Source organism: Podarcis gaigeae (assembly GCF_964106915.1).
Source record: "Podarcis gaigeae genome assembly, chromosome: 11".
NCBI lineage: Eukaryota > Metazoa > Chordata > Lepidosauria > Squamata > Lacertidae > Podarcis > Podarcis gaigeae.
Window position 1 is genome coordinate 26159647 of NC_139687.1, and position 14828 is coordinate 26174474.

Sequence of the window (14828 nt, forward strand, 5' to 3'; positions counted from 1 at the left end):
AGTCCCATTGTGCTAGCTCATGCTATGCTGCTTTCCCCTAGGCTTATCTGACAAGTAATATTACTGAAGTATTGAAAGCAGCATGTACGCACACTCACATATGAAAACAGGGATCCCAATAGAATCATGAAGCCACCATTTTTCATTATTTGATAGAGACAGATATAAATTTGAGACTTCTATGTCATTTACCTGCACCGCTCTACTTTAATCATCCGTTGGGGATTTGGATTCATTCATATATTTGTGTTGTGTTTAAAACAAACAAGAACTGCCACAATCTAGCATTTTTAGTTAGCTAGACTGCCTCTTATAATATAACCCCAATATTTAGGAATCACTCAGATGTCTTACAAAATAATTTTAAAAACCCATAATTATGAGAAAAACATAACTTTTCCTTGCACATTGGCTAAGAAGGTGTGAAGGGCAGGTGCAGATGAACTGCAGGTTAGAAGACTATAAAACTGAATCTGTTTTAGGGATCAGCTTTTCCCTTTAGAAAGGTAAAAAGGTATAAAGGAAGAAACTTTTCTCAAACACCTGGGCTATAATGATTTTGGCCAGGTGGACCCCAAGACCTTGTTTGCAGAAAACTGTCATCTTACTCTAACTTATCTCAGAAAATGGCCACAAGCTTATGTCTCTCATACAAAATACCGAGTCACCTTGTGAATCCCTGCAGTTGTGCTGACAGGGTAAGACTTTGAGGCAGAAGTCCAGGGCCCCACTTAGCAGAATGAGGCGGTGGTTCCCCAATGCAGCATGGGACTGGCTTTTCCTATTTTGATCCAAGGTTGTAATCCTTTACCCAGTTTCCTGGCTAGGCCACTGGGGAAGTTCCCTCTGACGCTTAAAGAGATTTTCTTTTTTCTTTTTTCAAGCATGGGTCGAATCCTCATCCTCAAACTTGGGTGAAGTGATACATCACCCAGTTCTGATGCAGCAGCAAATTCAGGGCAGAAGGGCTTGGTGGAAGTCTCTGTCCATAAGCCAAGCGTGGGGTAGATGGGCCATAGAGCTTCCAGCAGTGGCCTTAGGACGGCCACCTCCTTAGATTGGCATCTTGGGGAGGCCATAACCTTGGAACGACCCTGCAGCAGTTTCAGCCCTCCCGCAGGAGGCTGAAATGGATATACAGCTAATGCCTGAGCCAATGATCCACCTACACCTGTAATCAATAAAGTTGTGGCCATTTTCAGCCCAATTAGTTGTCTGCCCAAGCCTGTTCTGCCACAGGTTATCTTGCTGTCGGCAGGCGGGGTGGGGTGGGGGTGGCTCAGTGACTTGGCCCACAAGAGATTTTCTTCTTTTAAAAAGCAGAGCTGTCTTTTAAATGTCCTGGCTGTGCTTTTTAAATAGACAAACCAGACCGAATATAAGCCAATCCCTATCAGCCACAGTTGTCAGGATGGAAGGCTTGTGTGAGTCAATTAGAGATGTTGAAAAAGAAATTAAATGTGCTGAGTTTTTCACACCAGAGATGGATAAGAGTGTCGGACTCCTTGTAACTGTTTATACTTAACAGCACATGTTCAACAGCGTGGGGGACGAGGGAAACAGACTCCAGTTCACAAAGGAATCACATACACACATGCGGCCATCTAAGCAAATTGGCTGACTAAGCAAAATGGTCCCAGATATGGAGCTTTGTGAAGTTAATTTGTCAAACATTAAAAACAGCAGCTTATTTCCTTGTGATTTGTGTTCTCTAGTGCCAGGTACAGCTGTTAATCATGCCTTTCTGTTACTATATATATATATATATATATATATATATATATATATATATATATATGCTTGATGAGCTTTCTCCCCCACCGCCTCAGGTACGCACAAAATACGAGCCGAAAAGATTTCTGAAGCACATCATGGTGGAGCTGACGTTCAGTCTGAATATGGTGGGAGGAGTCTCAGAGACTTTCTGCTGACACTCTGGGTAATTATAAGCAAGGAATCTAGAACAGTTTCCTCAGATTCATGTCATTGCCTATCTGTGTGCTTGAAGTGCTAATAACACTTCCATAGACAACATGACCCTGTTCTCATGTTTCATTTCTGGTTGGGTGCTAGGTAAGATTGGCTGCCTGATCAGGTTATTTAATTCATAACTTTTGGTAAATGGGACAAAGTAAAAAACAGAATTATAACCCCAAAGCAAAGGACAAATGATTTAACTAGGAATAATACAGTTTATCAACACATACATATTTTTTTAAAGCAACAACACCCACAAATAAACCTGCTTGTCAATGCACAGTCACTGATTATTATCTCTCAGAATTGTTTTGTGTCCACCTCTTCCCCTAAGCCCAGGTTACACACAACATGAATGCAATTAACACGCACAGTTTGAAAAATGTAAATAGTAGCTTCAGGGGGATTGCAAGCTGAGAGTTTAACCATTCTCTCCCTGCCATGGTCCGAACAGAAATCCCTGCTTGGAAACTGCCATTTGCAACAGAAGGGAAGCCTGTGTTTAGGCCAGTGGCACCCCAGGCTTAGACCATCTCAAAGTGACATTATTTTTAATCCCTCCCCAAATAATGTAAGAAGGAGACAGAACTGACTTTAAAAAATGAACACATTACAAAAGTGCTGCAAACCAGAATTAGACTTATCCATCCATTCCTAATAATAGTTTTGTGACAAAAATCCATATCAGTTCCAATATTTGCATTATCAAACTTGTTAATTGCGAAAATATAAGAAAATGTCAGAAGTCACAAAATAATTCCTCCCCATTTTTTCCTAGATGCTTCTGAGGAACCCAGTGCTGATGTGTCTTGTACTCGCTGCCTCAATGGAAGCCTGTGTTGCCACTGGCTTTGCAACTTTCTTGCCCAAATTTATAGAAAACCAGTTTGGATATACATCTAGCTATTCAGCCACCTTAGGGGGTAATGTATTTCTCTTATCTATTTTACAGAATACGCTCTTAACCTGTTTACTGCTTGAGTTTAATAACAAGAGCAGAGTAAAACTGGATTAGTAATACAAAGTCTGCAGTTCTAAACAGGTTTACTGGGGAATATGGTCCACTGAACCCTGTGAGGCTTATTTCTGTGCAAATATGTTTTCCTAGTGCATGGCTGGGAACATACCCTCCAAGTGTCCCTATTTTCTAGGAACAGTCCCAGAATTACAGAAGCCATCCCAGTTTCTGATTGACCCCCCAAAGTCCTGCTTTTCCTGCATAGGATGTCCCTATTTTCATTGGAGAAATGTTGGAGGGGGATGTAAGAATCAGCTAGGAACTGAGCTGATGTCTCTTGGCCTGCACACTGATCCCTTTGAGAGGAATCAGGGAAACTAGCCACAATGACTGTTTATACCTCTATGCCAGAGACATTATTTCTGAATGTTGATTGCTGGGAATCACTATTGGGAAGAATGCTTACAGGCTCCCCTGGGAGCCACCTGGAAAACAAGATGCTAGACTTTGGCAGCCTTTGGCCTGATCAGGGAAAGGGAAGAATGTTCTTATATACTTAAGCAGTATGAAACTCCTGTTGGCTAGATCTTTATTTAATTGCTTCTGCATTAGCCCTGGGTATGTCAGACACTGGTCTTGACTAGGTGGTTATTTCAGATATTTCTAAACTGAGGAAAAAAAATGTCCTCCTCAGATTTGCTTCCCCACACAGAAACAGTGAATTGGAAAGGGGACATACCATCTTTTTTGTGCTGGTGTGGGAAAGTTTTTCTGAACCATAGGGTGGTAACAAATTGGTAGTAGCAGCAACTTTTAAGAAGTCATCTTTTTCCTACTTTCCATGTGACCACAATTCTGTCCCGTGCCCCAAATGTGAAGAGACATTTCCAGAATATGTTTGTGTGGCTCTTAGGATGAGGCTGTACCATAAAGAGGCTTTACTGGAGACACAGCTTGAGTTGGCATGTTTTTAAAAAAGGGAGCCTACTTAGCGTAACATGTAGTTTGGCACTGAAAGAGCATGCTAGCCGGAAGAGAAAGTGCAGTTGAGATCAACGATATATAACCTTTGGCTCTTTGTGTGTGGCATTAGATTCATGAATAACAGTGCAGTTAGGTTCACTGGTCCTGTGATGCGCAGCAAAAGTTGACTGGCAAGCCACATGGGTACAAAATCAAAACAATTTGAAGCATGTGGTAAGATGGATTTTGGAGTTGCAGGCTAGGGTGGTGCAGTGGTTAGAGTGCTGAACCTAGGAGAGACACAGGCTCAAATCCCCACTCAACTTGGAAACTCATTTGGTGACCTTCTGCCTCTCAGTTGAATCTACCTCACAGGGTTGCTGTGACAATATGGGGAAGGGGGAAGATTGTGCACACTACCTTGAGTTCCTTGAAGGAAAAGGTGGGATATAAATAGTATAATAATAAATAAACTGATTTAACTGCTGTTTAGATATTATTTAACATTCAATATATTCTTAAGCCCTTTTTGTGTGTGATAGTCATGTAGGTCTTTCATGGGTAGAAAGGGAAATGGGGCCTAGCCTTGCCTCAACATGATGCACTTCACGAGTCCTGCATCCTTGATATTGGTATCTGTGCGCCATGTTGGGGTAGGATTAGCATTATAACCCACTTTTGCTTCTGTCTGTGAAAGTTTTATGTGCCTGTACCATTTCTATATGTTCACTGTTTTATATTTTCTGGAACTATTGATGACTGCTATTATTAACAATAAATGTTAATTCAATCTCTGTTGTCACCTTGTTTCCCCGCAGGACTTGTGTTGGTCCCAGGAGCAGCAATAGGTCAAATCATAAGTGGTATCTTAGTTTCCAAGCTCAAACTAAATTGCAAAAGCATACTCAAGTTCATCGTCCTTACTTGTTCAGTGGCGCTTGGATTCAATATGGTCTTTTTAATTGCTATATGTGGGAATACGCCATTTGCGGGTGTCTCAGAAGATTATAACGGGTAAGTATTTGTTCAAAAGAATAACAATGAGATGGGCCTGACTGTGTGTACTTCTATGAGTGTATACTACTGATGACAATTCTCAGAGGATGACCTCCAAACCATCTTAAATATATTTACAGAAGCTTACAAAAAGTTTGGCCTATCGCTCAACATCCAAACAACCAAAGTGCTGCACCAACAAGTACAAAATAACCCCTCTGCAGCGTCACAAATCCAACTCAATGGTGTAATGTTAGAAAATGTCCATCACTTCTAATTGGGCAGTTATCTTTACATAAGGGCCAACATTGATGCCGAAATCCAGCATTGCCTGAGCTCTGTGAGTGCGGCTTTCTTCCGATTGAAGTGCAGAGTGTTTGAGGACCAGGACATTTGAAGGGAAACCAAAATGCTTGTTTACAAAGCTATTGTACTACCAACCTAACTGTATGCTTGTGAAACATAGACCACTTATAAACGCCTTCTCCAGCTCCTTGAAAGATTCCATCAATGGTGTCTATGAAAAATGTTACACATCACTTGGGAAGACAGGCGAACTAATACCAGTGTACTGGAAGAAGCAAAGATCGCCAGTGTTGATGCAATGATTCTTCAACATCAACTTCGTTGGACTGGACATATTGTGTGGGTGCCTGATTATCATCTTCCAAAGCAACTACTCTATTCTGAACTTAAAAATGCAAAGCGTAATGCTGGTGGTCAACAAAAGAGGTTTAAAGACTGTCTCAAGGCAAATCTAAAAAAATTGGGATACACTTGCCTGCAAGCGCTCCAGTTGGAGAACAGCCTTTACCAAAGGTGTCATGGGCTTTGTAGACACTTGAACTCAGGACGCAAGGGAGAAACATGCTAAGAGAAAGGGCACACTTGGCAAATCCACACTGTGATCAATTCCCTCCCGGAAACCTATGTCCCCACTGTGGAAGGACGTGTGGGATCCAGAATTGGCCTTCACAGTCACTTACGGACTCATTGTTAAAACCGTGTTTATGGAAGACAATCTTACTCGGCTACGAGTGATTGCCAAAGAAGAAGAAGACTGCTGTGAGAACAAAAATCCAATGCAGCTAGTTCTTGAGGGTTAGGTGTTCTGAGCCTAATTATGCGTGTATTACTTGATAGCTAATCGGGGCTGTCACAACACACAGTGGGATTCATGAGCAGTTCATTAGTCCTGTCACATTTGACGGAGCTTATCATCTATTAGTACATATTGGGGGCTTATCCAATATAGCAACACAAAGGCAGCTTTCTGTTCATGTTCTCTAGATTGGAGCAATGGATTTTGATATGATTCTGGCTTCTAGACTGAAGTTTGTGATAACTATTAACTATTGACAAATATCTCCTTTTGGGACAAGGAATACTAGAAAGTGGTGGTAGTCTTACTCCAAATGTGATGGGATGAAATGGACTTTCTGGGCCATTTCAGTCAACACCATGGTCTAGCGCTGAAACAGCCTTGGTTCTGATGGATGACTTTGTTAGAAGAGAGGCGGAAGGAATGTGACCCTACTGATTTCCCTTCTCGGTGGCTTTTGAAACTGTCAACCATGGTACCTTACTGGACCAGTGCTGTGGGTTGGGAACCCTCCTACTTGGCGGGTTGGTTCACTGCACTGTTTAGACATCTACTGAAAACCTCTCTCCCCAGGCACATGATTTAGTTAGCATTTGTTTTAATTATATTCATTATTTTATCTTTGTTCTTAATGATGGTTTTATGTATATTTATTTTTAACTGGTTTGTGTCTTTTAGCCATGTTTTATATATAATTTGACCTGTGCACCATTTGGAGATTTTTTCCCCTTTTTTTGAGCAAGCAGTTTATAAATTTCCTAGATAACATTGTAAATAAATAAGTATCATAGGGGGACTTCATCTCCATACTATGTGCTGTGTAATCCCACCTTGTCCTCTATGCTTTTTAAATTCTCAGAGGGTTTGGAGTGAAAGGCCCACCGTTTTGTTTGGAGAACATCCAGGTTCATTCTCTGGTATATCTCATTTTTAAAGAACTTGCACCTTTCCTTTATTTCAGATTTTAAAACTGCTTGCATGGTTTTTGTCGTATGATTTTAGGTTTAACTTTTGGAAACCGCTCTGATATTTTGTCTGAAACCAGGCATATAAATATTTTGATAAATAGCATGTCTGCATGCAGAATTCCTGGCAGCACTTGGCTGACCACAGTGGGAAACACAAGGCAAGACTAGATTAGATTTTGGTCTCATCCTGTAGAGATCTTATGTTCTTACTTTTTAATTGTTCAGAATATGTGCTTAGGAGATACCAAAAGCTGTGTATGCTTAGCTGCTTTGACTTTTATCTCTCTGTTTCAGGACAGGCACATTGTCAAACTTAACTGCGCCTTGCAACGCCCACTGTAGATGCTTGCGTTCAAACTATTTACCAGTCTGTGGCACAGATGGAGTCCAGTATTTTTCTGCATGTTATGCAGGATGTACCTCTGCTGCTACTATTCAAGACGGTTCAAAGGTATTGCCATTTTATATCATGGGTTGAGAATGCAGAATTTACCTGAGGTCTAAAGGGTGGCAAAATGAATTTGGCTGGCAGACAGGATCCTTATTTTCCCCACCCCCTGCAGAACAGACGTGTCAATCACCTGATGCCATCTGCCAATCACCTGACAAATCTGCCAGTCACCTGATAAGACCTGACAGCTTCAAAGGGGCTTTCTCTGATAGGGAACTAAGAATGAGCCCCTTTGAAGGTGCACTGTCAGCTGATTGGCAATGAAGACACATATTCAAAGGGACTCGTAGCTGCTGATCAGCTGATAACACTGGTTAAAGACTATTTGGAGGCATAGTCTGCATTCAAACTGCATTTGCAAGTGAAAAACTTCAGTGGGGCTCACTGTCACTGCAGATCAGCTGATTGGATGCTACACTGAGCGACTTTGAATATGCACTGTCAACACCAGTCAGCTGACTGGTGCTGCTAAGCGAGCCCTGCTCTCCAAGGTACAATCAGGAGCATACTTTAAGTTTCCAGTTGTTCCACTGCAGCCATGCCTTTGCCTACCCCACACCTCATGCCACATATGACATTTGTGTGGTGCAGGTGAGTGTGGTTTGTCGAAAACAGCTTCTCAGGCAAAATTTGGCCCACTGGTCTGCCTCTGAGTTCTGGGTGCTAAAAGTGCTTACAGTGGTACCCCTGGTTACGAACTTAATTCGTTCCGGAGGTTCGTTCTTAACCTGAAACCATTCTTAACCTGTGGTACCACTTTAGCTGATGGGGCCTCCCGCTGCCGTACGATTTCTGTTCTCATCCTGAGGTAAAGTTCTTAACCCAAGGTACTACTTCCGGGTTAGCGGAGTCTGTAACCCGAAGTGTTTGTAACCCAAGGTGTTTGTAACCCGAGGTATCACTGTATTTAGTAAACATGTCCTTTTCAAATGCATATTAATTCATTAATTTTCTTAATTATTATTAGCATTTGTACAACACTTGTATGAATAGCATACAAGAGAAGTTATTTTCTCAAGACAAATTTATTAAAGCATGTTTTGGCGGTTGGTCTGGTAATCTGAACTCTTCAGTTCAGATAGATCTTGATTCTTCCATGCTCATCACTACATAAAATATTTTCATATGATGGCATGGCAGGATGGGATGTGGGGCTAGTCTGCTCATGAATGCTTCTCCATGCCTCATGTGTGTAATATGGTGATAGTTTTCAACTAAAGCAGGGATCTGCTCCTCCACACAGCAAGATAGTTTTCATTACAGTGGTACCTCGGGTTACGAACTTAATTCGTTCCGGAAGTCCGTTCTTAACCCGAAGCGTTCTTAACCTGAGGCACACATTCCCTACATAGGCCTCCCATGGCCCTGGAAGCAGATTGCATTTGTACCCTGGGGCAAAATTCGCAACCCTAGACACCTACTTCCGGGTTTGTGGAGTTCATAACCTGAAGCATTCGTAAGCAAGACTGCTCGTAACCCTAAGTACCACTGCATTACTTGGATCATAAGGCAAGTTAGCTTAAGGAAGTTTGTAGAAGGAAAGTTTGCCACCCCCTCATCTCCCCTACTGCTAGCTATGTCCCCACCCCCTAAAGAGTGAGAAGCCATCTTGAACAATGTTGGGTTGGGCATGGAGGGATGCTGGAGACCCAGGAACTTTCCTTCCTGTGAGCTTCCTTACATTGACATTCTTAGGTTCTAAGCCTGATTTCCTCCTCCACCAGCCCTATGTCCAGGGTAGTTCTCCAGGCACATTGCAGAAGGTGTGGGTCGACTTCATGGTCCTCCCTTTCCTGTTGAAATGAAGGCAGTTCCACAGAAACATCTTCTCTGTTTCTGCTGTAATTTGTTAATCACTTTGTTGTTCAGTATTGCTAATATTGGAAACAGTGATTACTTCATTCGTTGTGCTCATATTTGTATATATGTACTGTTTATAGGTCTTCACCAACTGTGACTGTGTTGTGAATCCCAAATCTACCATTGAGAATATCATCTATGGGGCTACCCCTGGGAAATGTGCATCAAACTGTTCTTCCCTGTCTCTGTTCCTTGGCTTCTTCTTCTTCACTATTGTTTTTACGTTCATGGCAGTGACACCAACAACAGTGGCCATTCTAAGGTAGTTTTCATTTTGTTTCTATCCTACTTACTGATCGCTGCAAAATGCTATAAATTTCCTCTCTAAATTTTTTAAATAAAAAAATAAAAACCTCTCATTCTTTTTGCCCCTCTCTGTCCTCCTTCTCTAGCACAATTCAGAAAGGAACAGAGGGTTACATCTAACTAAGTTATACTCAGAGTAGACACATTGGAATCAACACAGCTCAATTATACATGCCCATTCATTTCAATGGGCAGTATTCAGCTGAATAAATGTGTGAGCAGAATGACTTCTGATTGTGCAACGGGACTTTTCCTGCTCTCCTCCTCATGTGTGCTTCCTATTCTCCACAAACCCATTCTGAAGCATTGGGGAACCCCCCCCCCCAGGACATTGGGGGGGGGGGAATCCTGGTTGTGTAAGTGGAATTACTTCCACTTGCATAAAGTGCTACTCAGTGCTAATGTCTACTCTGAGCATGACTAACTTTGGATACAATCCAGAGATATTCTGGGTAGAGGTGAAGGATATTGACTGTGTTGTAACTTTATTTAACTTCCTTTTAAATGATGTTAAGAGGGAGGAAGTGTCATACATTACATGACTAATGTGTGTTTTAGTGGACTGGTCATCTGTAAAATTGTTTATGAATATAACTAGCAGTATGGTTGATGTCTATAGATGATGAAGTACAGGTAACATGCAACTTATGTGGATTTAGATTTATGAATATATCTATATCTATATCTATATATATCTGGTAAAAGGGACACGGGTGGCACTGTGGTCTAAACCACTGAGCCTCTTGGGCTTGCTGATCAGAAGGTTGGCGGTTCGAATCCCCGCAATGGAGTGAGCTCCTGTTGCTCTTTCCCAGCTCCTGCCAACCTAGCAGTTCGAAAGCGTGCCAAGTGCAAGTAGATAAATAGGTACCACTGTGGTGGGAAGGTAAACGGTGTTTCTGTGCACTCTGTTTTCTGTCACGGTCGGCCTGAAAGTGAGATGAGCACCACAGCCCCATAGTCGCCCAGGGGTCCTTTACCTTTTACCTATGTATATATATATATGGTAAATGGGGGTGGAAATGGAGTGGGTGTCTGGAGAGAGAAAAAGACTTTTGCTATTCTACCTGCCATTAAACCTAATGGGTTCTGATTATATTTGATTTTGGCTTTAGGCGTTATCTCTGGAACATAACCCCTATTTAAGTTGAAAGTTGCTTGTAAGTTCAATAACACAAGCAAGCTGAATATGGGTGGGAGGAATCTTATAGGGGAGAAATCTGATTCAGTTTGCATTTAAAATCAAACTTACCAAACCCATACTTTCTGAAACAAGGTGTGAACTGAAATACAGCCATCCCCTGAAACACACAATTTTCTAAACTTTGCAATGCAGTTCTCTAGTCAAGCTAGCCAAAAATACACATACAGTCATACCTTGGTTTGTGAATGCCTTGGTAAGTTTTGGCTCCCAAATGCCACAAACGCAGAAGTGAGTGGCTGTGGCTTCCGATTTAGGAAGCTCCTGCCGCCAGTCGGAAGCCGTGCCTTGATTTTTAAACTTTCTCGGAAGTTGAATGGACTCCCGGAACGGATTACGTCTGAGAACCAAGGTACAACTGTATTAGGGTGAAGGGCATATATAAATGCATATATTAGTGGACATTGCATGTGAAATGCATTTACTAGGGAAAATTGCTTGCAAATATGTATATATTTTCAAAACTGCATATTACATATTAAAAGAAACTTGCACTAAAAGACTGACACATTTTCGTAAGGTTTTTCCAATGCAAATTGCTGTTAAATTTAAGATAGGAAAAATTAGAAACTGAGATAACAGAAAGTTGACTGATTTGTCCATCTGTGCTTGAATGTATAGAGGGATGGAGAGGCTGACTATTCATCATCATAATAATAATAATAATAATAATAATAATAATAATAATAATCAATAGTAACCTGAATGTAAAATGTATAATTAAGCAGGGCTTTTTTCCAGGTTCGATGGGCCCTTGGCAAATAGGTGGGCCCTTGCCTAAACTAGGACTCCCCCACAGTTGATTTATTCATCTGTGGGCAGCAATAGGACTCAAGTTTGAAGTCATTTGGTCTCCACTGGAAGCTAACATTTTAATTTCCTGCACTATAGCCCAGCACTGGGAAAATGACATTTATTTAACAGGGACCCAAGTTAGGCACCAGTGGTAGGCACTGTGGGTTTTCCAGAGCCCTGGCAGCTATCCGATGATTCTGGGTGCTGATATCAGGCCGGACACTAATAAGCACTGGTTCGAGCTTATGGTGTCATTTTTTTTGCCTATTCCAGAATTCACACCAACAGCCTGGATAGCCAAAACAGTTAAGACATTTTGTAGGCAATGTATTGCATAACAACTTATTCTTTGTGGATAACAGTATCCCTTGCTGTATGTGTGTTTTGGAACTCTCATACGATGCAAAAACTGTTCTTTGATGTTGTAGATAATAATTTTGCCTTTCCTTTCCTTAAAAACTAGACGCCAGCATGGAACAATTTACAGATATATTGTTGAATTTGATTTTATTGTTTTTCATGTTTTTTATTGTGTTTCTTGTTTATTCTTAAAGACTGCATTTTTCTTAAGTAGGCATTGTATCTACAAAATTACAGAATGAAAACAAAAACTGTTTTCATACTTCCAAATGAGAAGTAACAAATGGAAGCATGATTTGAAAATATAGATGAACAGGAGAAGCAGTAGATTTGAAAGTTACATTGCTGCCATTTCCTTAAACTTCAAATCTTAATGTATTTTAAAATTGGATGAGGTTTTCATACCAATTTTGGTGCTCTCCCTCACTGCTGTTTTAACATTTGTATTTTTTAAGATAGCTATGCATGTTTTATACTGTCAGCCATCCTCATAATTTCTGCTGAAGGTTGGTATAAATCTCTATTAAACAATAAATCAAACTTTGGTTTACAGGTGTGTACCAGAAAGGCACCGATCATTTGCTATGGGGGTTCACATGCTCTTTCTACGAATTTTGGGTATGTTTTCTAAAACCTCTATACTTAAGTAGAAACTAGGAACAATGGTCACAGTTCTAAGAATCACAAGTGCCCTGAGGCTCCATAGTTACCATATTTTTCGCTCTATAAGACGCACCAGACCACAAGATGCACCTAGTTTTTGGAGGAGGAAAACAAGAAAAAAATATTCTGAATCTCAGAAGCCAGAACAGCAAGAGGGATCGCTGTGCAGTGAAAGCAGCGATCCCTCTTGCTGTTCTGGCTTCTGGGATAGCTGCGCAGCCTGCATTCGCTCCATAAGACGCACACACATTTCCCCTTACTTTTTAGGAGGGAAAAAGTGAGTCTTATAGAGCAAAAAATACGGTATCTATGGAAAAGGAAGGATCAGGATGTTACCTGTACAAATGTAGGTAACAGGTGACTCGATCATGGCTGATGTACACTATCATTAGCTCTATTCAGGCTGATGTTTAAAACATATCTTTCTTAAGTTGATATTGACTCTGGAGGAGATACTACTGATAATTTATTGCTGCTGATTTGTGTTTATTTTTTATTTAAAATACACATGAAAGGCTCGTTTCATTGAATATTTTTAGATTTCATTAAATTCTATGTTGCTAGCCATGGTTTCTTTTGAGCAAAACTTAGGAATAAATAACTTGTAAATGAATAGGCTTCTGGAATATTGTTGATTTCTAAATAAGCAATATTCTTCTACATCCCATAACTCGTTTATATAAACTGCCACATATAGTGTTCCAAGCAGTACAATTTCCCTGATTCCTTATAATAACTCATGGAGTTTTGCTCTGAAGCACACTTCGTTACTCTGTTGTAGCTCTGGAGCAGGGTTGGAGACATGGAACAGACTAGTGGGACAGATCCTTATCTCCCATATAGAGATGGGAAGGCCTGTAAAAAACCTGGAAAACTTGGGGGAAAACTCAGGTTTTTTTCCATTCTCCCCCCCCCCCCCTCAGTTTTTCCCATACTCCCCCTCCTCCGTTTTATTTCCAAAGCCTTTTTTTCTGGAAAAAATGAAAAAACAGTTTGATATAGTTTGAATATTCCACACACTCCCACCCTTTTTTTTCTGGGGGAAAACAGCTTTGCAAAACAACAACAACCTGGAGGGGAAAGTGCCCCCCCCATTTTTTCTGGGTTTTTCCAGGGCTTTCCATCTGCACTCCACTACTGCTTATCAGCCAAATCTGACCGGTGGATTGGGTCCCTCAGGGTGTCTCCCGTCACTGAAAATTGGTGTGTGTGTGGGGGGGATTTGCCCTCTCTTGCTTCAACAGTTCCAAATGTGTCTGATAGTTCTGTGTTAAGAACTTTGCCAGGCTCTACGTTTCATTTCCATTTTGATGATTTATCAAGCGAAAACTTATTAAAGATTGAGGAAAAACATCTATATGGTGACATTGGCTAGTCTGTACATTCAGAGGGCATGATCTGGAGGCATGAATGCACAGAGAAATGTTCTTGTTTCAGAGAATGCATTGCAGAGGTAACTGAGAACAGGAGGACCTGGATCATAATCTGAATCTTAAAATATGAAATATTTTAACATTTTCCATTTTCCATACTTTTAGACATATAAACTATGTCTTCAAGTCTTGCAATCATGCATTTTGTTAAAGGCAAAAATATATTTATATTATTCTGGAATGCTTGAAGAGCCTTCTTTATTGGTACAACACCTCTATTTTACAGCATGGTTTCGGCATCTGAGTTTGCATTTTCAGCTGTTGTTTTTCACCATTCCATTTTCTACAGGCAGCATACCTGGACCAATCCTCTTTGGTGTTTCAATAGACAGTACCTGTACACTTTGGGATATAGATAAGTGTGGACGTAAAGGATCATGTTGGACCTATAACAACCACAGAATGGCCTATATGCTAGTGGGCATAAGTAAGTATCTCTCCAAAGCCTTGTGCTCCAAATAGTCTGAGTCTGAACAATTCCAGTGAAGATATGGGATGGGGGAGGCACCTTGTAGTTAGAATTAACTGTTTTGTTTCTCATTTGTCTGGTATGGTAAGCAAACTGAATACAGTGGTACCTCTGGTTATATACTTAATTCGTTCCGGAGGTCCGTTCTTAACCTGAAACTGTTCTTAACCTGAAGCCCCACTTTAGCTAATGGGGCCTCCCGCTGCCACCACGCTGCTGGAGCACGATTTCTGTTCTCATCCTGAAGCAAAGTTCTTAACCCAAGGTACTATTTCTGGGTAATCAGAGTCTGTAACCTGAAGCGTATGTAATCCGAGGTACCACTG

At 41.0% G+C, this 14828-nt stretch overlaps 1 protein-coding gene across 4 annotated transcripts in view; it reads left to right on the top strand.

Moving 5' to 3' along the window:
* SLCO4C1 (solute carrier organic anion transporter family member 4C1) overlaps nt 1–14828 on the top strand; it is a 38558-nt gene that overhangs the window by 18697 nt on the left and 5033 nt on the right. For 3 of the 4 annotated variants that reach the window (XM_083702327.1, XM_083702329.1, XM_083702328.1), the window contains exons 6-12: nt 1830–1939; nt 2756–2900; nt 4717–4912; nt 7259–7415; nt 9356–9537; nt 12491–12555; nt 14323–14460. In XM_083702327.1, coding sequence (XP_083558453.1) covers nt 1830–1939; nt 2756–2900; nt 4717–4912; nt 7259–7415; nt 9356–9537; nt 12491–12555; nt 14323–14460 — 993 coding nt within the window. Of the gene's footprint in view, nt 1–1829; nt 1940–2755; nt 2901–4716; nt 4913–7258; nt 7416–9355; nt 9538–12490; nt 12556–14322; nt 14828 lie in introns of all 4 variants that reach the window. The other variant, XR_014556079.1, reaches the window with a different exon arrangement.